The 23436-nt window shown below is 35.4% G+C and overlaps 1 protein-coding gene and 2 long non-coding RNA genes across 4 annotated transcripts in view; 1 reads left to right on the forward strand and 2 right to left on the reverse strand.

Moving 5' to 3' along the window:
- Positions 1-1450: 1450 nt before the first annotated feature.
- LOC135797898 (uncharacterized) lies at positions 1451-3440 on the reverse strand. Its single transcript, XR_010549644.1, has 2 exons — positions 3247-3440; positions 1451-2260 (listed from the first exon to the last, which is right to left on the reverse strand). It is a non-coding gene; the product is annotated as an uncharacterized lncRNA (long non-coding RNA).
- A 109-nt stretch (positions 3441-3549) lies between these two features.
- grh (grainy head) overlaps positions 3550-23436 on the forward strand; it is a 36705-nt gene continuing 16818 nt past the window's right edge. For both annotated transcript variants that reach the window (XM_065310481.1, XM_065310483.1), the window contains exons 1-2: positions 3550-3772; positions 4224-5128. In XM_065310481.1, coding sequence (XP_065166553.1) covers positions 4419-5128 — 710 coding nt within the window. In that variant the 5' untranslated portion in view covers positions 3550-3772; positions 4224-4418. The remainder of the gene's footprint in view (positions 3773-4223; positions 5129-23436) is intronic.
- On the reverse strand, positions 7635-22400 carry LOC135797897 (uncharacterized). The gene is made up of 2 exons (XR_010549643.1): positions 22221-22400; positions 7635-8112 (listed from the first exon to the last, which is right to left on the reverse strand). It is a non-coding gene; the product is annotated as an uncharacterized lncRNA (long non-coding RNA).

Genomic DNA, 23436 nt, shown 5'->3' on the forward strand with positions numbered 1-23436 from the left:
AACACGCTGCGATCGGATCTTAATTATCTCTTTTAGTTTACGAGATATTCGCGATTGAAGAAAATGGGCAAAATTTGAAAAATGTCACTTTTTAGCACTTTTAGTCACGTTTTTTGACCTTTTACTATTGGAAATATTATTATTTTATATTTTTATCTGATAGAGAATCTTCTAATCTTTCATAATCAGCGATTCGTTGGTTGCTATCTCTTTTAGTGTAAGAGATATGAATTTTTGAAAATCGTCGAAAAAAAGTATCAAGCACCCCCCCTTGACAATTTTTTCTTAAGAATGAAAATTTTATCTCTCAGATTTCCGTTTTATCTATCCTATCTGATAGAGAATAGTCTGTAGATTAAGACGCTGCGATCGGATCTTAATTATCTCTTTTAGTTTACGAGATATTCGCGATTGAAGAAAATTGGTAAAAAATGCAAAATGTCACTTTTTAGCACTTTTAGTCATATTTTATGCCCTTTTACTCTGTATATTTGTGTTCTCTTATTCCCTCGCAGGCTAAAACATATGAACCAATACGTTTATCTCTTTTTAGTGCCGTTTAATTAATTTTGAAATCTCAACAATTCTCAAAAAGTTTTCACTTCAAAAATTCAAAAATCCCACAAAATTTTATTCATGTTGTTGTAAAAAGTGTAAAAACTACAAAACATATAAAAGTTATAAATGTTTCATAAGTGGTTAGTTATACTTCGTGATTGTGTGCAAGCACCATCAATAAAATTTAATGTTTATAGCTTCACACATGGTTAAAACGCACAACTAACAACTCACACATCACGAATGCATTTGAATAGAAACTTAGTTGTTTGGTGTAAGCGAGAATGTTTTTATAAGCAGAGGAACACATTGTATGAAGAGAGGCGAGCGCAGAGTGGATGAGTGAATGAGTGAATGAATATGCACAAAGGATATATTGTGAAAAGAAGATATGAAACGACGAATTTCGTATTTAATATTCAATCTCAAGGACTCGCCGTTTGCTTTTCAAATTGAAATTTATACTGTTAATATCACATTTAGTAATGTATTAATGTTTGTTTATTTATGTGTTTATATCCATAGCAACAATTTTTTAATAATTGTTAATTATGTGTGTAAAGTTATTAATTTTACATAATTTTTGCATTTTTTAAGTAAAATTCTAAAAAATCTATTTTTAGAATTCTACTTTTTATGATTATATGTTAAAAATGTGTTATGTGAGACTTTTTAGTTGTTTTTGGACGTTGAAAGTTTAGTAATGTGTAATTCTGTTGGTTTTGTATATTTTATTTATTTATGACACGCATTTTACGCACGTGTCTTAAGCAGGCGAAAATGAAAATTAAGTAAAGTTCAAAGCACGAATAAAATATTTGTGGTTATTTATTTGTTGATTTTAATTTATGCTGCGTTATAAACAATTTATTACGGAATATTTTAATACAAATTTTTATCAAATATATTTATTTTATGTTAATAAACCGAGTGTTTTTATTTAATGCAAATCAAAAAACAAGATAAAAGGTGGTTCAGAGTTTTGAGATACAAAAAGTGATGCTTTAAACACGGACGGCCGAGGTTGTGACTAAAGTACTTTAGTCACAGGCCATAGCCACGGCTTAAAAAGAAGGCGCTTCTTACAATTTTAAATATTTTTGTTTTTACGCTTTAAAACAAAACTTTACGATAATAATTAATTACAAAATCAAATTGGCACGAAAATAAAAAATAACATGTTTTCTTATAAAAGTATTAAAGTTTTCAAAAACTAGTTTTTCAGTAAAAACAAAACTTAAATTTACTTTTACTTTCAATGCAATTTAGTGACATTTATCAACAATTTACAACAACAAAAAACATAATACACTATAAACAATTTAATATTCAATCAATTTATTATACACTGTGTACTTAATGATTTACTACGCATGTGCACTAGCACAAAATCTCTGTCGAAATGAACGTGTTATCCGCGTCCGTTGACGCTTGCACGTCGCGCATCATCAAATAATTTCCGATAATTATCTCATTAATTTTTCGTGGCGCGCATTAGTATATGAATTCGGCTAATTAATTACCGCATTAAGGCTAGCCGTAAACGCTGCGTCTCGCTTCCTCTCGCTAATGGTTAACCCACAACGTTAATGTTTGTAAAGTCCTTGACGACGACGACGACGACGCTTCGGAACGAAATCGGGAATCATTCGGTCCGCCGGTGATTAGTGATGCTTAACGCGTTAAAGCTCCAAACTGAAAACTAAAGTTCAGGGTCACGTTCATTATAAATCTGGGATCTAGACAAAAATCAAATAAATTGTAATTAAACATTAATTAATATTAATATTTTATATTTTAATTCAAATAATTTAACTTAAATTTTTAAAAGTATAGGCAACCAAGTATACATCTAACACATGTCATTCGCAGGGTTTAAAATATGCGCAGTCGTCGCATTTGGCGGAAACGACGCGCAATAAAAACGAACACACCGCGAAGCCGCAGTCATCCAGCATCCCAGCATCGAACGCACGCTCGCCGCATACAAATGGACCGTAATGAGCCCACAACGGCCCCGGCCATGGGGCGCGAAGACCACGAAGACTTCAAGATAGACACCGACAGTCGACGAGCAAGAAAACCTTGCGCTGCATCAGCTGAAGACCCAAAGAGTAAAAAGTAGGCGGCGACCAAACATTACTTAAGACTTGCTTGTCTCAGATGGACTCCGCAGGACCCCAAGGGGGAAGAAAGTATAGAGTCACGCACAAGACGTACGTCTGCGCTTAATTTAAATAATCTTAAATCAATTTCTACAAAGTTAACATATTCAAACTCAACTTTTGATTTTCTATGTGTTTTTATTTGTTTTGTTTTAGATTTCTGTTGATGATGATGATGATGATGATGATGGGGTAAGTCTGGACTTAAGTCTAGTTAGAAATCAGAAGCAATGGAAGCAAATGGAAGCGAATGGAAGCAGTAATGAACGAGCAATGAGCAATGAATGAACGCAAAATTACAGACTAGTTCTTCGTCTGCGACGTCGTTGCGCACAGCATCCTCCCAGTTCGTGCTCGCGGGCATCGCGATGTCTGGCCGCGGCTACTTTTACTTCTTATTGTAGTCTACAGACTTCTTCTCTACGTCTCTTTCTAGTGTGTGCGCAGCGCAGCACTCGCAAGAAGTAAAAAAACATAGTGTTGGGGAGTCTGCATCTCTGGCCGGGTGCTACCTGAGTGTTACCTGTACCTGCGCAGCGGCCATAACTCTCTGCATCTCGCTTCTATCTTCAACTCCCACGTAGTTTCCATCCGCGCAAGACTTAAGTCAAACGAAGAGAGTGTATTCACTCTGCAGCGCATTGTTGGTCAAACGTTAAGCAGCCACATACGTTTTACATCTTGTGTTACTGTTGGTTGTATGGGTTGAGGGGTTATTGCGCGCTCTGTTGTCGATCGCGTCGGTGCGAACCGATCCGAACGCCCGCCGATCAGCGCGTACCTGCGTACGCCGATCGGCGCGCCGGCAGTCGGCAGAGCGTGTTAGTCGAGGAACACCTGTGGAACCTGTGGACGGCTGTGTGCTGATACAGCACAGCGCGTCGGCGAAACACAACAAACAAACTTTGCTTTAATAACACGCGAGCGGATTAACACATTTTGTAATTATATACGTAAACGGCGTGTGTAGGGATTAGTGGCAGGTTTACAAGATGGACGCAGTGCAGCAGACACCACCGCGATGAGAGCCGGGAGCGGACGATTCAAGGGTAAGTCACTTGATATTACATTAAAGTAACAGACTTAAGTTAGGGTAACACTATTAGATTGAACTTGTTAGTGATTTGTTTATTGTTTAATCACCATGACGACGAGAGCACGACTCTCGCAAACGCACCGCACGCACAATAATACTGTACCTGTTATCCGGTCGCTGGGCCTAGACACCGGCAAACCCGACACTCGACCTGTTCTGGTCGCTTGAATGGCGACGGTACGCCCCAACCTGTTCTACCTGTATGTATGCGTATACATACAGGTTGATACGTCACATCGGGCGCCATGAGATAATTCCCTAATCATAACAAACCACAATGTTTGTCAACAATGTTTTTTATTTTAAAAAAATTTAAAATCTTACATCAATTTTACTTTTTTTTTTAATTTTCTGGTCTGTTAATGGAAATCTTATAAGATTTTTGTTTTTATTTGATTTTATAGGTTTTTGCCATAGAATAGATCTCGACGCCAAAGTCCCAATATTCAGCCATCCGTAATTAGTGCCATACACAACTGAAAACGTAAACGAAGTGCAATAAAAGTCAAAAACAAACCTCTGTGCAAACAAAGTGAACTCTGTGATAGACAAAGTCTCTGCAAACGCCATATTTTCAAAATCAAATCAAATTCTCTCAAATGACCCGACGCAGCATTGATATGCAGACCGCGCACCATGTGAACACCTCCTCACCGCCGGGGATGATGGAAATGAACGGTATGATGTCGCCACCGCCACCACAGGCATCACAAGCATCACCACACGGTTCAAACCATTCTCCTCTGCGTTCCGATGCGCCTAGCCCGCCGACAATGCTCGCCACCATGACACCTGTGAACGTCATCGAGCTGAAAAAAGAAATGGACCGCAAGCATCATGCTATGCAACACCAACATAGCCCACCGCCGATGTACACTCAGGTCAAGACAGAAGTCATGTACGAAAAGGAAGAGGATCTATACGCGGCTGATAAACACGATGCACCCATTGATTTGATCTATGAGGATGGTAATAAAACTGTAATCTATACAACCGCGCCGGATCAGAAAGGGGTTGAGATTTATTCCGCGGATAGCTCACGGGAGATTACTATTAATAGTATAAGCGCACATCAGATGCCCGGGCATCATCATCCGCATCTTGTACATGATGTGCTTGTTGATGCGAATGGGGAGAGTGTCATGCATGGTAACGACCCGCATGATCATCACAATGGGACAGTCAGCGTGGTTCTCCAGGGTGGTGGGCAGGGATTACTACAGTATCCGCAGAATCAAGTGCCTGGGACCACGGTTTTGGTCCTATCGGAACTCGTCGAGGATATGAATGGGTCTGTCGTCGGAATAAGGTAGGATTTTCTGGATTTTTACTATTTGATGTTTTGTTGAAAGTTGTGCATGTGTAGAAATATTATAGAAATATTTCAAGGTTGTTTCGGTCACTAATTATCGTCATTACGATAATATTATTGGTCTTCGCGAGGGAGTCATTAAGTAAATATTTACCGCAAACATCACGTACGACAATAATAAAATAACGTCTTCGGGAATACCAAAACAAATCCCGGGAAAAAATTATGAATTTTTGGTTTGGGTTCTGTTTCGTGTGCACGAGCCCAAAACGTAACTTGATATCGCGTGATCATTTCATTTTTTAAGACGCCATAAAATGGCGACGCGTCACGAGAAGAGAGCCGCGCTTGAGAAGTCCGAGCAGCGTCCGAGTTGGTTTAAGGCATGAACGCATGCGCAGTGAGGTGGTTGTGCGGTGATGCTGCGCTGGAGACGAAGGGAGCATGCCGCGTTGCGAGGCCTTGCCTCGTCGTCGTCCAACGTTATTATTTCACCTTGAACCTAAACTCGAGACGAGCGCTCCGCGCCCGCATGCGCCGCAGCATCTCTGACCACGGTCAGCAAACCAAACTTAACTCAGAGAGTACACTTAAACTCAAAAATTTTAAATCCTCGCCGCTTTGGTCACTTAAGTATTGCAATTATGCATTTTGTAGGCAGGAATGGTGGTGATTGGGCAAGAGTTTTGCGTTTCGTGTCAAATTGAATAATTGCCAGCCGGGCGCGCACAGTAGTTGCCAACTTGAGAGCACACGCGAATACGTAGCTTAACTATTCCGCAATTTGAACGCTAGACGAAGGAGAAAATAGCTATTTGTGTGCTACGCACGGACGTTATCTCGCACAATGACAAGTAAAAGTCATTTTCCAATCGGGCGCTCAAGACATGCAATCATATTTTGCAATCATTGTTTATCTAGCGCCTGTATTACGCCACTAAGTAAAATTACTTAAGTAAGCATTAAAATGCTTCAAAGTGAAGATTTTAGATGGTTTACTAAACATTTTATTCAAAGGACACTTGAAAATATTATTTTATTGAAGTGCCAGTAAACCCACTTAATTCGGTCAATTTTAGGGAGAGTTTGATATACAGGGGGTCATCAAAAGTAAAAATTTCAAAATGTCTAAAATATTTGCGTTTTTAGATCATTTTACTAAATTTAAAATATCACATCTTATTAAGGTCATAGAGAAGTACATTTTAAAACCATAAAAACTTATTTTTTGAATTTTCTAATTTTTAACCCTTTGGGGTCATCAAAAATATACTTCCCACAAACTCCCAGTAAGTACAAGTAATCTGGTCATCTCAAGCAATACTTTGCCATAAAAATAGACAACAAAATTAAAACTTTATAAACAAGCAAAAATTCAATTGCTATGATCCACCACATGGCGTATACTTATCCAGTCCTCTATTCACAGTGCACAATTTTGCATCTCAGTAAATTAGCGCGATTAGTAATCATCCTCTGTGTGTGCGAAACAGCCGCGTCCAATTTATAATGGTCTCTTTGGATTGCAACTCGCCGCCTCGACGGTTGCGCGGCGATTACTTATCAAACAATTGTAATTGTGCCTCGCAGGCGAGCGATTCAAATCCGGCGTGCGTATGTGTGAGTATCAATTGTGGATTGTGAATTATCGACACGTGCAAATTACGAGTTACGAGTTTCTTGCCACACACACAAAAGAAGTTTAATAAAATGAACGCAAATGGTTGAGTTTTTGCATTGAGCGTTTGATCGTCCGAAGAGTGCATCGAGGTGCTGTCATGGCGTCGCGCGTTCACCTGGAAAACTCCGCACGTGGGCGTTCTATCTGCATTCAAGAGCAGACTCGGCTCGCTTGCAAGATTATGCAGTCATATATAAATTTATCCATTCGTACAGGGTGTATTCACAATTAGATCAATGCGTATTTTATGTTATTGAATAAGTAATAGTGCAGAAACACCCTGTATGATATCTTGTTCTAAGTGCTCTTCTTTTCCGTTCCGCATGTCGTGGTGTGTCGCTCGCGATTCGATTATGCATCTGCGGTGGAGCGTTAGAACCGCCTCGCGATTGCGTGGGCTTAATAAATTTGATGTATGCGGCGCGCGTGCAGAGGCGTGCTTTTATCAATAAGGTATATAAAACGCCAGAGTGGTAATAAATCTCTTCCTTCTAACCTTCCAACTGGAAGATATATCAGAAAACGAAAAGTTGTATTTTCCTAGTGTCTTAATTAGAGGATCATCTTTGAAAGGAGCAGAAAATAACTTTAAAGACGTGGGAGCTACTGAAGATATTCTTTGAGGGGAAAAATATTTCTTGTGGGGATTATGGTCATAATTTGGGAACGTATTCTGTAGAAAAAAGTTTCAAAATTTTTGTTTTCAATTTTGACCTCTTACAACTCCTAAAATATTGAAGATAGAAAATTTGCAAAAAGTAGATTTTCTTTGGACCTCAAAAAGAACAAATTTAATTATTAAAAATTTTAAAAACTCTAAAATTGATTTTCTTCTTTTTATTGGTCATTGTTTGTGTGGAAGCTGAGCATTCATCTTTTTTTTCTTTGCCCCTCGCACTTCTTTTCCTCCCCCTACTCCCCCCAAAGCACGAGTGGAGCCATTAATCGTTCCGTATGTTCTCTGAGTGACGTGCGCACCAACACACCAACACTACCATCTCAAAGTGTTTATCTGTTTACGTCCAGCATCTCATATGTGTTGTGGTTTTACCTGCGCCATCGTGCCAACTCGCGGTCGCCTCGATCGCCCGTGGCGGATTCAGCCTTGGAGGATCGTAAAAGGTCAAAGATTAATTTTACCGTATGCCAGCAGAGTCGGAGCTCCACGCGCACGCAGCCAGCAGCCAAGCTTTTAACTCTCTTAGCGCTTAACAGATTCGGTACTTACATTGGTGCTGCGCCAGTCGAATTATCGACAAATTTGCATTTATATAGAGCAATGAGCAGCGATTTTCTAGACCTGCAACGGAATCGATTAATTAATCTCTGATTGCGCTCGAGTTTCGTTTTTATAAAAGGTTTTTATTTTATTTTTTTCTTGCTTGAATTTAACGACCCTACAACACTGATGTTCTTTTGGGAGATCTTTTGAAGTTTGCTGGGAGGTGCCACGACGCACCCTTTCATTTATTACAGTGACAATAAAAATTCTTCCTTTGGACGTTTTTATACCGCGCAGTAGTTTTGGGTTTCACTCTTTGTTCAGCGGGACAAAAACGTACTCAACCCTTTTGTGAGATTCAAAATGATCGTTAGACATTTTTATGTAGTAAATTATCTTTTTAACAGCTTAATATTTCATTTTTTTTAATTCAAAGCTATAAAAAATTAATTTTTGCAAATAATTCTTATCAAATCGAAAGTTTTTTTTTTAGTTTTTGAATATTTCAAGCTGTTTTTTTTCTTCTGGCTCGTGTACTACGTCAAGAAGTGAAACTTTCGGTCGACATTTCGTTAAAAATGCCGCTCGCAAACTTCCAAAGACAAGAAGTCATTAATTGGCCTGTGTGTGCTTGTGCTGCGTTGCTGCTCCGTTTGGGTGTGGTCGGTGGGTTTCGATATCTCTCCGCGCGACGCTATCACAATGTTCGCGTTCGAATTCGAGCGGATTTAATTTAATGCCGGACTCCGTCTCTCTCGACCGCGGCGAACACGGTCGAACACGAGATTACAATTACAATAAAACGCGCGATCGTAAATATCGCGGCGCGCCGTGCGTATACCAGAAGTTGTGACAAATCGACGTCGAAATTTTGAACGCAATCTGTCCGCGGCGCAGAATGTAAATAGTGAGTTGCATAGGAAAAAGGAATGGAAAGCGCACACGCGTGCGCCAGCGTTGTGGAGAGCGTGGCGAACGCTGCGATTTTATAATTTATCGGCGCGCACGTCGTTAATTCGCTCGTTATTGCGCGTTCTACCCGGGTTACTAATGAAGCATTCACGATTACAGACGTTAATGAAATATATTGGTATTGCGTTTTGGTTTTGCCCACGGGGGTACGGCTAGAAAATTGTTTTTCTATTGGAGACTTCAATGCGTCGTAGGAAGAAACCCGGGTTTCAGAACTTTGAAAAATCAAAATAATAGTTTAGAAGAAGATTAGAACTTCGAATTTTTGAGATTATGTTTAGAATGTTTTGGAGCATATTAGGACCAATTTTCAAGGTGATACCGTGTATATTTTTGGATATTTTTGGCTTTAAAGATAGTTTTTCATATAAATATTAGTAAATTATGGTTTTCATATTCGTTTTATTAAAATAATTTTAAAAATATTTGTTATTCAAACGTGCAGGATAAAGTTATAAACAAATATGTTAGAAACACAAAAAAACATAAAACTACCCTGTGTATAAGCAGTATTTAGTAATATTGTCCAAAAAAGTAATTTTTTTCTTAAATTTTCTTCTTTAAACACTTTGTATACACCTCTCCGCTTGCAAATTTGTTAAATAGGCCCGACATGTCGTTGGCAGCGACGTGGCCGCGGCCGATATCGACGAAGCATTTGTCCGCGATGCCCACGCGCGCGTCGTGGTCGTCGCCGGTCGCGTCCTATCTGCGCGGTCGACTTAACTTAAGCGCTCAATAATGCTCGCATAATAGATTACTGAACTCCCATTATCGTTCAAATGGATACCCTGGGCCCGCGAGCTTGTAAATCAAAACGACAAAAAGACCACGACAAAGAAAATCGCTACACGAGTGCAATAAGCACAAGACGCGATGTAAGACATTCGAGACAATTCACTAGACTACAGAGGCGATGATTTAATTCTCTTGCAAAGCATTAAATCATCATACATGAAGAGAAAGAATGAATATCAAAATGGGATCAAGATATACCTATTGAAGTTAAGACAAAATTAACAACGCAAAATGGATAAAGACAGAAAAAAATATTTTATTGCTTAAAATATATTTGATAAAATATTTTTTATTGATAAATAATTTAATTTTGAGTTTGGGAAGTAATTTAAACAAAATTTCATGTTTCTAGCTTTTATAGTTTTTGAATTATTCAATTTATAAGTTGGTGACTTTAACGCGCGACTTTTTTGTACCTATTTCTCATCTCAAGAAAGATGTCTACGAGTGAGGTAGCACCATAAAATTTTACCAACATTAACTAGGCACTACTACCCAAATTATGACAAAATTTTACCTCTGTACCTTTTTTCTAAAGTAAATTTTTTGATCAAATCAAAAAAAAAAATACGCTTTTAATAGTAAGACACGAACCCAGGTCCAAGAGGTAGAAGTAAATTAATATATTTTAACCGCGAGTAGAAATCTGATCGTGCGTTGTGTGTTGTGCGTCAGCCTCCTAATTAATTTTTTTCTCTCGACGCACGAACCGAGCAAGCCAGAAAGAAACAGAATACGATCGCCGTTGGCGACGAATATCGATTCGGCCGGCCGGCCGGTCGCCATCTTGTATCCTTGTATCGCATGCGACTATGCTGCGCGGCCGAGACTGTATCTTAATGCGGTCGCTTCAGATATGGCGTTGCGTCTGCGTGTCTGCCTCATAAGTATACATTTTAACATTTTTATCTCTTTTTTGTTCGCTTCTTTATCGCTTGTCGCAATTCGTTGCATGGCCGAAATGTTTCGAAACTTGCGCGTGTTGCAGCGGCTTTTAGGACATAATTGGCACTTTGTAAGCGGCGTAATTGTCGGATCGAAATTATCGCCGCGCGGAATGCGTATTGTCTCTTTGCGTCTTCGCGCTGGAAACGGAGCGAAACGCGCGCGGTCCGGCGAAGAAGCACAAAGACGCGCAAGGATCCGTGGATGGTTGGTAGATGGTAGAGTGTTTGCACACCTGTCGATTGTCGTGCGAGTCAATATGTGACTTGGAGTTAATTTTTTCGGTAACATCAAACAAATTACCCGATTATGTTTATAAAAACGTCAAAATTTTAAGGTTAGAAATGTTTAATCGTTTCAATTTTTTTAGAGGTCTTAGCGTAATAATGTAGTAATCTATTGTTAAAATTTCAAGATGGTATCTCTTATCACTTTTGAGAAATCTGATATTAAAGTTGGAGACTTCAATGCGCGTTTCAAAAAATTTCAATTTAAAGTTAATATTACTAAAGTTAAAATAAAGATACGCACCTGAAATTTTGACACAGTAAACTAGACACTTGTAAAAATGCTCAACCCATATTTGGTAGTTGTACCTTTGGTAAAACCCAAGTTATCCGGTTCTAAACCAACCACTTGCAGAATAACAGTATAAGACAGTAACCCGGGTCTCAGACAACTTCACAAGTAAAAATCCCGATTTCTCGCGTAGTAAAACGGTTTTCATTGATTACGAGCGCGGACAAGTTGTTCGTGAACTAGAACCGCTGTCGTCGGCGCGTGCTTAGGGGTCACGAGCCGCACACCGCGAATCCGGCCAAACGAGTAACGAGTTCACGACTCTCTCGGAGTCTCCGGTGTGGGTGTCCGCGCGACCCGCGGTCTGCCGCCCGTCGATGTTGATATTCCTGTTTTGGGTCACCCCGCGAGCGTGCACACACCGGTAAAACGCACCAGCAAGCGCCGGCCGCGCAACCTACCTCAACGCGCTTTTTATAGAGCGGCGCGTGTGCAACCACTCTATTACGAACTGGTTTCGGGCAAACCGACAAACGACAAGCTGGTTACCAGTTACCAGTTGCCACTATCTTGGTATCTGGTGTTACGGGGCATCCTCGCAGGCGTAGATTCGGAAGTGAAGCCAAGTGTGGCGCCTGGCCAGGATCAGGTTTTTGTATGCTTATGCCGCCCGACAACAACAGGCCTCGTCTTCTTTTACTACATCTTAGACCTGCTGTTGTTGTTGTTATTCTTCGCTGCGGTGAAGAAATTATGCACGACTTGTGCGCGCTACGTGCGCATCAAAGCATTTATTGGTGTTTTACTATGGGTTTAAATGCCCGACGCGTGTTTAACGCGCGTGACGGCGTTACAAAATCGGCGCATGTTTAATTTATCGCTGCTAAACTAGACTTAAGACTCCAGGCACTTAAGTGCGTTTAGAGATTATTTTTATCCGCCAACAAAATTGAAATTGCTGGTTAACCACTAACTGTGGGGATTTGAAATTTAGCAGATGGTTTGTCCATATACTTGTGGACATTTTGTACTTTGTGTGTATTTTGTATCTTTTACACAACCAAAGATATCAAGGTTTAAAATAGCATAAATTAAATTTTTGCAAAAAAAAATTTTGGTTTAGAAAAATTTAAATAACTTTTAAACAAATAAAAATTTTGCATTGAAATTTTGAATATAGGTTAACTAATTACCAATCTGTAAATTAAAGTTTACAGAGTTGCATTATCTTTATTAGTTTTGAAGATATTGAGCTTCAAAATTTTGAAAATTTTATTGTTTGTGTTTGTAGAATAGCTGCACTCTTGGCGGTCTACGCAACCCTTTTTAATACCTAATAATGGTCAATTCTTTGTGCGCCCCTATTTCAAAAACGCAAAATTGCCCGGGGCATTTGCCCGTCAAACACTAATTGGTAAAAATTCCACCTGGACGTAGCTACAGAACAAAACAAAAAAAAACTTTGAAAACATTTTACTATTATGTGTGTTTACGCGGTTCGGCTGGTGTGTTTCAAAAATAATGTGCGTCATTGTTCGACCTTGTCTTATGCGAACGCTCGAGTACTTTATTTTACACTTATTTTTCGACCTTGCACGTTAAAACGCTTCCAAATGGCGAACTACTACGGTAATTTCGAACGTTCGAAAAAGACGTTAAAAGTCTGCCATTAAGATGAGTGTTTAGTGCTTAGGTGGTTTTTTTTTTTTAATTAACGGGACGCACTGTATACGAAGACGCGACGGCGCGCCGTGGAAACAAAACGCAATTACCTCATCGCGCGAATTATTAATCGCACCATCAGTTTTTTGCTTTCCGCGAAGCGGTAATAAACAATATTAATTATTAGAAATTGTTTGCTCGGCGACTCCGTCTACGTCACACCGATTGAATGATCCATTCATCATTAATGGGACGAATTTGTTTACGAATATAAGAGATATAAAGGATATTGATAAAAAAATATACAAATGCAATTAACTATTGCCAAATTATTGATTATAAAAGGCAAAGTGTTTGTTAATTATTTGTGTTGGAAAAAATTATGTTTTTTAGAAAAAAAGCAAATTATTATGGTTTATGTTATTTTAGAGGTGTAAAATTTTTATATATAAAAATATAGTTAATTATCTATGTAGTACTTAAATTTTAAGTACGTGTGGAAATTAGAATTTATTTATTTTTTAATTTTAAAAATTGTTGACGGAGATTTCAACGCGCGAAATCAAAAAATCATATAAAATCAATTAAAAATTGCATTTGTTTTTAATTTACAATATTGAAAATCTTTACGTAGTTATAAATAGATTTCTATTTATATAATAATTATATTTTACGCCTGTACCGTGTGATAAACAAGATATTTTTGGTCATTACTTGAAAAAATACTAAAACACGAACCCGGGTTCACTTTCAATTCAACTCTAATACGCTCCTCAATGTTATTACACTCACCACAGAGTAATTTTTAATGATGATGTATGACCGTGGAGATAATTAAACGTGATTCTAAATTATAGCGGATTCGTCAATGACACCTTTCGGGTTCGAAAAATTTATATTCCTAACTTATGCGTGCCCGGGTGCAATACTCAGGTATTACCTGCTACCTCTCAGTAAAAAAGGGTTGATTATAGGGTGCAGTTGGTGCTTGAGTTCCTTCCGTTCTAATTTTTAACCCCAACAAGATAATAAATGATTTATATGCATAGACTTGCCAAAGTTTTCTGTGAGTATTGAATAGTGTGCGAGTGAAGAAGTTGAGGTAGTGCGCTTCTAGTGCATGTTGGCTGACGATGGCATGTTTACTCTGCTCATTGACAAATTACGAATTTACGGTTCGTACACTTCTCAGACGCTCGGTGTTTGCATAGGACGCGCGGTGAAAAATCGAAGCGATTTGTGAATTGAATGAGCAAAGCCGCGTCTGAGTAATGTATTTGCATGCGAAATTTGAAGGTTGCTTTGAATCACCATGGCAAAGCTATAAAAACACAAATTTTATGCAGTTGACAATGTGAAATGAGAATTACAACTCAGAAAATCGTTTGCAAACAGAAAAAATAAGAAAAAAATTAATAAGTAAGAAAGTAATCACATTATTTAAATTTGGGCATTATTATTTTAGTTTATTATTATATAGAAGATAAGTTAGGCCATCTTGCAAGTTATTGATAATGTTTATACAAATTTATTGCATTTCTTAGGCTTAAAAGTGCAGAAAAACCAAAATCCAGAAATTCAACATCTGTATTAAATTGTTTAATTAACGATAACTCGGAACTTAATCAATTTATCATTTTGAAATCATAACACGATATAAAAGATTAACCAACTTTTAATTTGACGTATATTTTGTTTAAATTACTCTTTTAGTTTTAAATTTACAGCTCTGCAAAGTAAAAATTTAGAAATTCAAAGTTTTTGTCTATTTTTTGACAATTTTTGTTGTAACTTTTAAACAAAACACATGAAAGCCTTGATATTTAGCAATTTTAAATTGCAATAATCAATCTACCTATAGACCTATAAAACTTAAAATCCAATCACAAATTCTCGATTTACAACCCTTTGAAAACTCACCTCTCCGATAGCTTATTTCATACCCAATTGAAGTCTTGCGATAAATATGCGCAGAAACAATTGGCTTTGACATTCAGCATACCAAGTAGTGAGTACGCCGGCCCGCCAAGAAATAATAACAATATTCAGCGCAAACACAAAGCAAAACCGACGACGACCTTGAGATCGTTACCGAAGCGTGCGACCGACCAACAGACCGCGCCGCCGAGAGAACCGCGCAGCGCGAAATAAAAAAGCGAATTTGTTATTTGTTGTTGATCCGCGGCGCGCACCGTGTCTTTGCGCTGCGCGTACAAATTGTTACACGCCGTGTGCGCAAACAATGTTAATAACGGCGTTTGTCTGCGCTGCGCACACAAAATAACAAGCTGGTAATCAGACGGGAAGGCGGAAAGAAAACGAAATCGGAGGAGTTTTTTTAGTTGTTTGCTTGGTTTGCTTGGTTCTCGAGTAGATGATGACGGAAGATGCAATAAATTACTGTAATAATTTCGTGTAATAATAGAGGCAATAAAACGGATAATGGTAGAGTTTGTAAGTTAATTAATAGCTTATTATTTATTTATTTATTTCATTTGATGCAGATATATAAGAGTTTTTGTGTCTTGGAATTAATTATAAGTGCAATTTTGATAGTAAAAAATGCGGAAATTTGTGTTGCTATAACTTTTTTGTATGTAATTTATTAGCAACAATTATTGGTATATTAAAGTGCCTTTTACATAATTTTGCCATTTTAGGGCAAATAATTCGGACGATAATGCCACATAAATAAAATTTAGTATCTTTGAATTGCAATAACATTTTATGAGCAAAAAATTCAAGATTTACGTGTTTTTGATTGATATTTTGCAAATAAATCAAGCACCATCTCGATTAAAATTATATAATTATGATAAATATAATTAAATGTACTAAATTTATAATTATTTAGGTTTTAATGTATGTGATTATTCAAATTTTCAACTTTTTTCAATTTTTTTTTAAATTTTTCATGTAAAATCTAATAATTTTCTTCTTAATTTCAGGTATGTACCAAAAACAACATAAATCTCCATTTAATAAGAGCGTATAAACATGAACCATCGTTATGTCAACTTTCCACCTTCATATAAAGGTAAGTCTTAATTCTTATTCAAATACATAAATAAAACGTTACAAAGTTGAACAATCCAAACCAAATTACACGAAGCGAATTTCCATCATTATCTGATCAAACATGACGTAATTAATTATAATTAAATACCAAATATGTAAAATAAACAAAACGAATATATAAACGACAATAGCACGCAGGTAATTGCCGTAAAGGCTGCTGCAGCAAAATTGGCTGCAATACTATCGCAATAAATATTTATTAACAGTTTAACAAATTCATAACTAACTTCAATGATGCTAAATGTTAAATGTTTATGCACGCACGTGGTGAGCGGTCTTACAATTAGTTTACAATCGCTGTTGAGCTCTCCGCGTTTGCATCTAATTGATTTTTACTCCTTTTTCGTGCGTAATTTATGGCTCGCCGTGTAACGCCCATGAGCGTAATCGACGAATACTCAACGAGCCGGTCGTAAACAATAATAATGAAAAATCCAAACGCAGTAATGAAATAATGAAATAATGAAATGCTATTGTTCTAATGGCAATTCATAAGCGGTATGGTATAGGAAGCTTGAATAAATTATTAACTGTGTGGGATTGAAAGCTTTTGAAGCAAAAGTCAAAGTTGTATTTTGAACCCGTATAACTCAGAAACTAATAAGAGTAATTTATTGAAATTTAGAGGACTTATTAAAAATGTAATTGACTATCCACATGTAAAATTTCATGTTAATTGCTTTTTAATTTTTTGAGTAAAATCAATTTTAGTGAAAAATTAAATTTTTTGAAAAAAATATTTTTTATAAATTTCAACACTCTGTATTTTGATACAGATAAATAATATTTATGTGAAACTAAACCATGGTATAGTAAATTTTAATGAGCATTTACATACAAAATTTGATTAAAATTGATCTGTAAGTTGCCTAATTAACACAATTTTAATGAAAACAAACACATTCTTAATATTTTGTATAAAATTATTACTTTGTTATTACTTTTGGCAACTAATTGCATTTTTAATTCTTGACACTAATACCAAATTCAAGTAAATTACAATCTCCAGAAGCTTATTAGCAACAAGTTAATTACTTTTTGAAAATTGTCCGTTTCTGAAATTCTGCGCGCGTTTACATAATGCAAGTCTGAAGTTATTAATTATTTCTTTGTGCTGTAATCACCCGGTCGCTTTCCATCCGCAATACCAACCGCAACGCCCGGCCATTAAGCGATTATCAATTAAAATGTCACCATTAAGGTTCACGAATATTAAAAACGCCGCGCGCTCACACCGAAAACTTTCACCGAAATTCCGAGCGCACGAAAACCCGAGCCGAAAAGCCGACACATCGAAGACGTCAGACTTCATCAGGCACACACGTGTCGTTTCGAAGTTTACAACTTATCGATTTCGATATGTCGATGCATAAACGTATTTTGATCCAATTTTAATTCGTAGAATTAAATTTCACATCATTAGTGCGACGCATAACATTAAAGTCTAATTATTGCAAAACTAATTAACCTACGCAGTTGAAATTTGGTGACAATGAAGTCATTAATGTGTGCAATAATTGTGAAAAATATTGTTATTTAAGTATTGATAAAATTTGAGATACGGAGCATTAAAGTAAAACTGTTTGGGTATATTTTTGTACTGCATATTTTTCTAAAAATTGCAATAACATAGAAAGTAACAAACGTAGTACTTTCAAAAATTTAGGGTTAATAGCCAATAAAATTGCTAATTATTTCCTAAAATTTATATCTTGTATCTTAAATATAACCTGAGATAAAAGACTTTCTCAACAATAAAAAAAAATGTGAAGCTAAAATCAATATTTAAAAGTTTATCACAATTATAATTTAATTATGGCAGAAACTAATTAAAATATAGAATTAAAATTTAGCTGAAATATAGTTGGTATTATATTTAATATATGCCTAAAATTTAATTATTGTCAACTTATTGATAACAGAGATACAGGGTATATCAGATATTATTGCATATTTTCGTTTTTAAATTTTAGTTTTCTAATAAATTGCGCATAATTAACAAACTATAAAAGACACAAATTCATAATTTAATAATGAATTAGATTTATATATTTTATAGAAGTGTGCCAAATATTTGATTCCAATCTTTAATACTTTTTGAGTTATTGACTGTCAAAGTTGACACAAATTACCACACTGAAAATATAAATGTTTTAGTTTTAATCTCGTAAAATTCTCATAATTTCTATACTTTTCTATGTCCTGGTGCTTATCTAAACTGTATCAACCCCTAAATAAGCTCCGGAATGTGCTGCCGGTTGAAACGCGTAATCTACAAACCTGTTTATCCACTTTTTGCGCGCTGCACCCCAATCGCCCTCCGATCTCCGTGTTCAACAGCGGGCAGCAAACATTTAATCTCGCATTCGAATTAATTCCATGGGGTTTATTTTCGTTTCATTATCAGTTCCACGTGTAGCTTGTTATAACGTGTATCTTTGGGTGCTCGAGAAGCGCAAAGAATCATGCAGAGCCAATTCGGTTTTCTTTGATGGTTCACGCTTCGATTCTTCTTTTCACGTTGAGATGATGTGTATGAGATGATTCATGATTCAGGTGATACAATTTCGCATCCAAAACTTGGAACTGGTTTAGGATATTAGAAAAGAAAAATATAAAAAAATTTGTTTTTAAAAATTAAATGGAAAAACACCCTGTATATTGTTTATTAGTATAAACACCAATATTATAGAACATTTGGTTTATTTATTAACCAATTTAGAGAAAATTTTTTACGAATTTTTTAAGAGAACATAGAAAATTTGCTTTTTTTTTAATTTTTACTAAAAAAATATTTGAAAAAATCATAATTTCTAATTGGACAGAAATATTTTCTTAAAAATAAACGTTTTATATACTTAAATAACTAATATTTAATAATTTTATTAAATTTTAATGTTTTTATCACGATTCACAACATTTATTGTTGTTTTTAACAAAAATATTCAATTTTTCAATTTTAAATCTTAAAATTTCCGCCTTTCTCGGTTTTTCCTATTTTAATTACTCAATAAATTCAATTTATTGATTCATTAAGTATCTCACACATCCATTTTGAAGTTTGCAGCGCAAGTAACTTGCGTGTAATAACAATTTAAAGTTTTTCAAAATAATTCGTTAATAAATACGTCAGAATGATTGTGATTTATGCAAAAGTTTACTACTTATATCTTAAACTTTAAATAAGTTTTGTGCAGTGATTTGTGTGGTGAATGCGTAAAAGCGTTAAAGACCGAAATGTCAAAATGTCAAATCGATTACGCAAGAAGCGACGCATCGACGCGCTTGTAATTTTTAGTAATTTCTGTCAATGCGCCTTTTTTGCCGCGGCCGCCGCTGACGCAAACGACAATGACGGATAGCCGAGAAACGGTACAAGATACAAATCTTCGATTTATTGATCCGATACATCACGCGTGAGGCAATAAAATAAAAATATGAAATTTAACATACTATATATTTATGTAGTTATCAATGATTTGCCAAATTATCAAATTTATATGTTACATTAATTCCGAGTTATCACGTTTTGAAGTTGAAGTGTTAATTTTTTTAATTGCTGACTTTGCAAGCTCATAACTTTTAAGGGAGCAAATCAATATTAGCCAAATTTAACACTCTGTATATTTACCTTATTCTTAATGTCTTTACAAAATTATGTGGGTCTATTATTAATGATAAGAAAGTTATAACGCTTTTAAAGATAATTATCCTAATTTTTAATTTTTAATGCCCATTTATTGAACACCCTGTAGAAATTTTTATAAAAGTTTAATGTCTTCAAACATTTAACCACATTTTCCTTGACTAATTGTAATTATTGCAATATTTATTTATTCACTTGCAAGTAATTTGAATTTAAAAATGTTTATAAATTTCTTTTTATGATTTTCTTGATTCATTTGAAATTATTGATCATTATTTATAATTTATTGCTCTGTATTTGTTCCCCAACCACGCATTACTTCATACCTCGAATAAAAACCTCCCAATTTAGTTAAAAGCAGCCATATTCGCATGAGTTATGAATTCTTTTCACTTTTATCGCTCGTCTAACATTTAATTTCGTCTCTCGAACCGCAACACAACCCAAACGCAAACGAAATCGAAAACTTTGAAACTTAAAAAATGAGTCTATTATTAAAAGTGGCCGTGACATTATTCTTCAACTATTTCTTGCGCTCAGAAACACTGCTTCCGTCCACAAACCATTTATTTCGTTGTTTATTCAACTCGAAAAGTAACAATCAATAAAATAATTTATCACATCGTAATTGATTGTTATTTTTATTTCCTCGTTCGATATCGAAAGTTTTCGCATTAACTCACGACTTAAGTTTTTACTCATGTTAAGTCTTAAGTCATGTGTTTCGTTGTCTCTCGCGTCGAATTGGAAAGCGATGCCGTGCCCACAAAAAATAAAAAGCACCAAATGTAAAAATGTAAAATCGATGCTGATATCCGCACAGATGAATGGATCTGTCAGTGTGTGTGTATTGGTGAGTGTATGTATGGCTGAGTGGGTTAATTTACTTTCGCAGATTAAACTGTACGCGTGAAATATGTGCGTCGCCCGAGGGCGTAGCAGCAACAACGCTGCTCGAATTGAAGACGAAGCGAGGTAATTTCAACGCGTGTAGAGCCACGATCAGTGATGGGAAAAGTACGAAAATTGGTGCACATAATAAGAAAGACCTTGTTAACCACTATACCAAATTTGGTAGATGTAGTGTATGTTTATGCAGAGTTATTCGTGGAGAAAAAATTGATAAAAATTAAAAGTTAAAAATTTTAAATTTTATGAAAAAAAGCTTTGTAACTTGGTTCTGATTAAATTTATTTTAATAAAAATTTAGGTGATTATAGATTTGCTAATTAGTTATGCAAATTATAAATTTGAAGTTTGTGGGTGGACAGGTGACAGAGATACAGGGTGTTAAAATATTAGATCAATATTTATTAAATTATTTATATTTTTGTTTATAATTATTAAACAAATTAAGATATTTATTTCAAATTTTATCAAAAGTGACTTAAGTACATGCCTAATAAGTATGCAAAGTTTGATGGGTATATAATAATATTTTCCTAATTTAACAATTTTTTTAAAAATAAAATTGTAAAAGGTGAATAATTGCATTCCAAAATTTATGATTTTCATACTGAAACGCTTGTTACTTAAATTTAAGTAAGAAAATAGCAATAATATTTTATGTGGACATTAACATAGCAATTAGTAACGCACATACCAAATCTGACGTTAACGTATTGACAAGTAACAAGACTACAATACTTTAAATATTTCAAATAGCATTAAATAAGTAATAATTTCTAAATATGCTTATAATTTATGAACTAAATGAGACACAATGCTCAATTTGGTTATGAAGAGACATAAACAGTTTATTAAGGTGTTGCTATTCTTTGGTATTTCTGTCTTAAACGATAACAAAATTACAAGACATTAAACATAGTCATCGTAAAACAGAGAGCATAATAATTCCTAAGCAATAATACAATGTTTATTGTTTTGTGTTTTGTTGCGTTGTTAACTCATAATAAACAGTGTACTCGTAGTGTTAATTGCCAGCTGTAAAAGGTCCGTACCCGTTTACTTTCCATTGCATTTCCGTGTGTTTAAGCCGACTGGGCAAGAAACTGCGCATGTGAGCACTAAAACTACCGGTTGGATCAATAATATAGTTCTGGTAGAATAACAAGATAAAGGAACTTGTCATGGTATACGAAATTATTTATTACAGGTTGAAATAACAGGGTTGGCATAGTAATGGGAAACCTAACCTTCAAAAACTGTATTTTAAAAAATTTAAAAATTAAATTAAAGGCATAAAAACAGGTTTTTCGGTGAATAACTCTGTTCTATATCATAAATAAAGAAGAAAACTTGATTTTTAGTAAATTTCTCTACGAATTTTATGGTTATTTTGCCGAAAAACAACAATAAACTAAAAATAAACTGTGTAGTACATATTTCCGCCACCGCGCGCTGCAGTTCTACGCAAAATAAATGACAGATGACCATTTGTGACAAGTTTTCGCGACAACTTATTTTATTTTGTTAACTTTGTCTAAAAAATAACTGACAAACTTTTTAGAACCAAAACAGTCAAAAATTATCAAAAATTATGTAAAATCAAAGTTTGGATTTAATGCAGTCGTGTATAACGGGTTATATATGTTAAATATCTTACCTTACTTTTGATTATTCTTGTTTTGGTGCCTTGACTATAGATTAACACGACTTAAGTCACTTCAAACAGGCGTGGCTTTTCGCGGCGCCTAGCGAAGACATCGCGCTGTTGAACTAAACCAACAGCGTCCTTGCAAAGGTTGAACACGACTTCCACTCCGTCGAATATTCTCCACGTCTCTCTACGATCACAATCGACGAATAAAGCAAAGTGCAATTAATTGCATTTCAAGCATGGCGGCATGAATTATGCATTAATCGTAAGCATAAATTTACATCAAAACCATTCGAATCCGAGATTAATATTATTTAATAATCTAAACAAAAGTTGGCCGGCAACAAAAAATTCATTTCAAATGTTTGCGCATAAATTAATTAAACACAATTTTTGTGCATTTATCCTTCGCCAGCGACGTTTTAACCGTAAATTATCGCTTTTTATATATGCGCTGGAGTATGCTAAATTGTAAATTGTTCGCACGCAAAAAGGTAAACAAATAACGAGCGTAATTAGACGCGAAATAATTAAGGCAATTTACGTTAAGTAATTATTTCGAGGAGACGCCGCGTCCGAAGGATATTTATTACTTTGTGTTCGACGAGTGTACGTGTGTGTATGCGCGCATTTAATATGTTTTCCACTCGATCGGTTAATTAAAAAGCGGAAAGAGAAGGACGCGAGACGAGCGCCTCTGAGAGAGGAGATGGAGATCATTTTCTTTTGGTTTTATGTTTTATAGGTCAAGTGAAGTTATAAGTGACTTTACTTCGACATTTTTCTGCTTTGATTTCGTTTCGTTTTATTATTTCTGCTTTCAACACACTGATTTTAATTAAGATAAAGAAATGTTTTTTTTTTGCGGTTGATAATTCGCATGCAACAAGATTGCAATTTACATATTTAATATGATATAATTTTCATATTTTAGGATATTATTAATTCACTTAATGCAAGAAGTGCATTTAAAGAGCAAAAAATCTCCAAAATTTTTTTTTGATTTTCTTAAAAAATGTCTTAATTTGTTAGCGTTTTTGAGGCTGTTGCTGAAAAATTTTGGGAAGCAGCTAACATGCATAATAAAGAACAACTTTTATATTATCTAATAACGAAAAGATAAGGCCAATAGCTTTAACGGTTTCAGCGGAATCGTCGTTTTTCTAGATAGCTGCATACAGATGGCGTAGTTGTGCGTGTAATGAAAAGCAATATTTAAACT

This window comes from Atheta coriaria, unplaced genomic scaffold (assembly GCF_025399875.1).
Source record: "Atheta coriaria isolate IRGN ID8LTWV9N9 unplaced genomic scaffold, Caltech_Dcor_3.1 hic_scaffold_8_pilon, whole genome shotgun sequence".
Classification (NCBI taxonomy): Eukaryota; Metazoa; Arthropoda; class Insecta; order Coleoptera; family Staphylinidae; genus Dalotia; species Dalotia coriaria.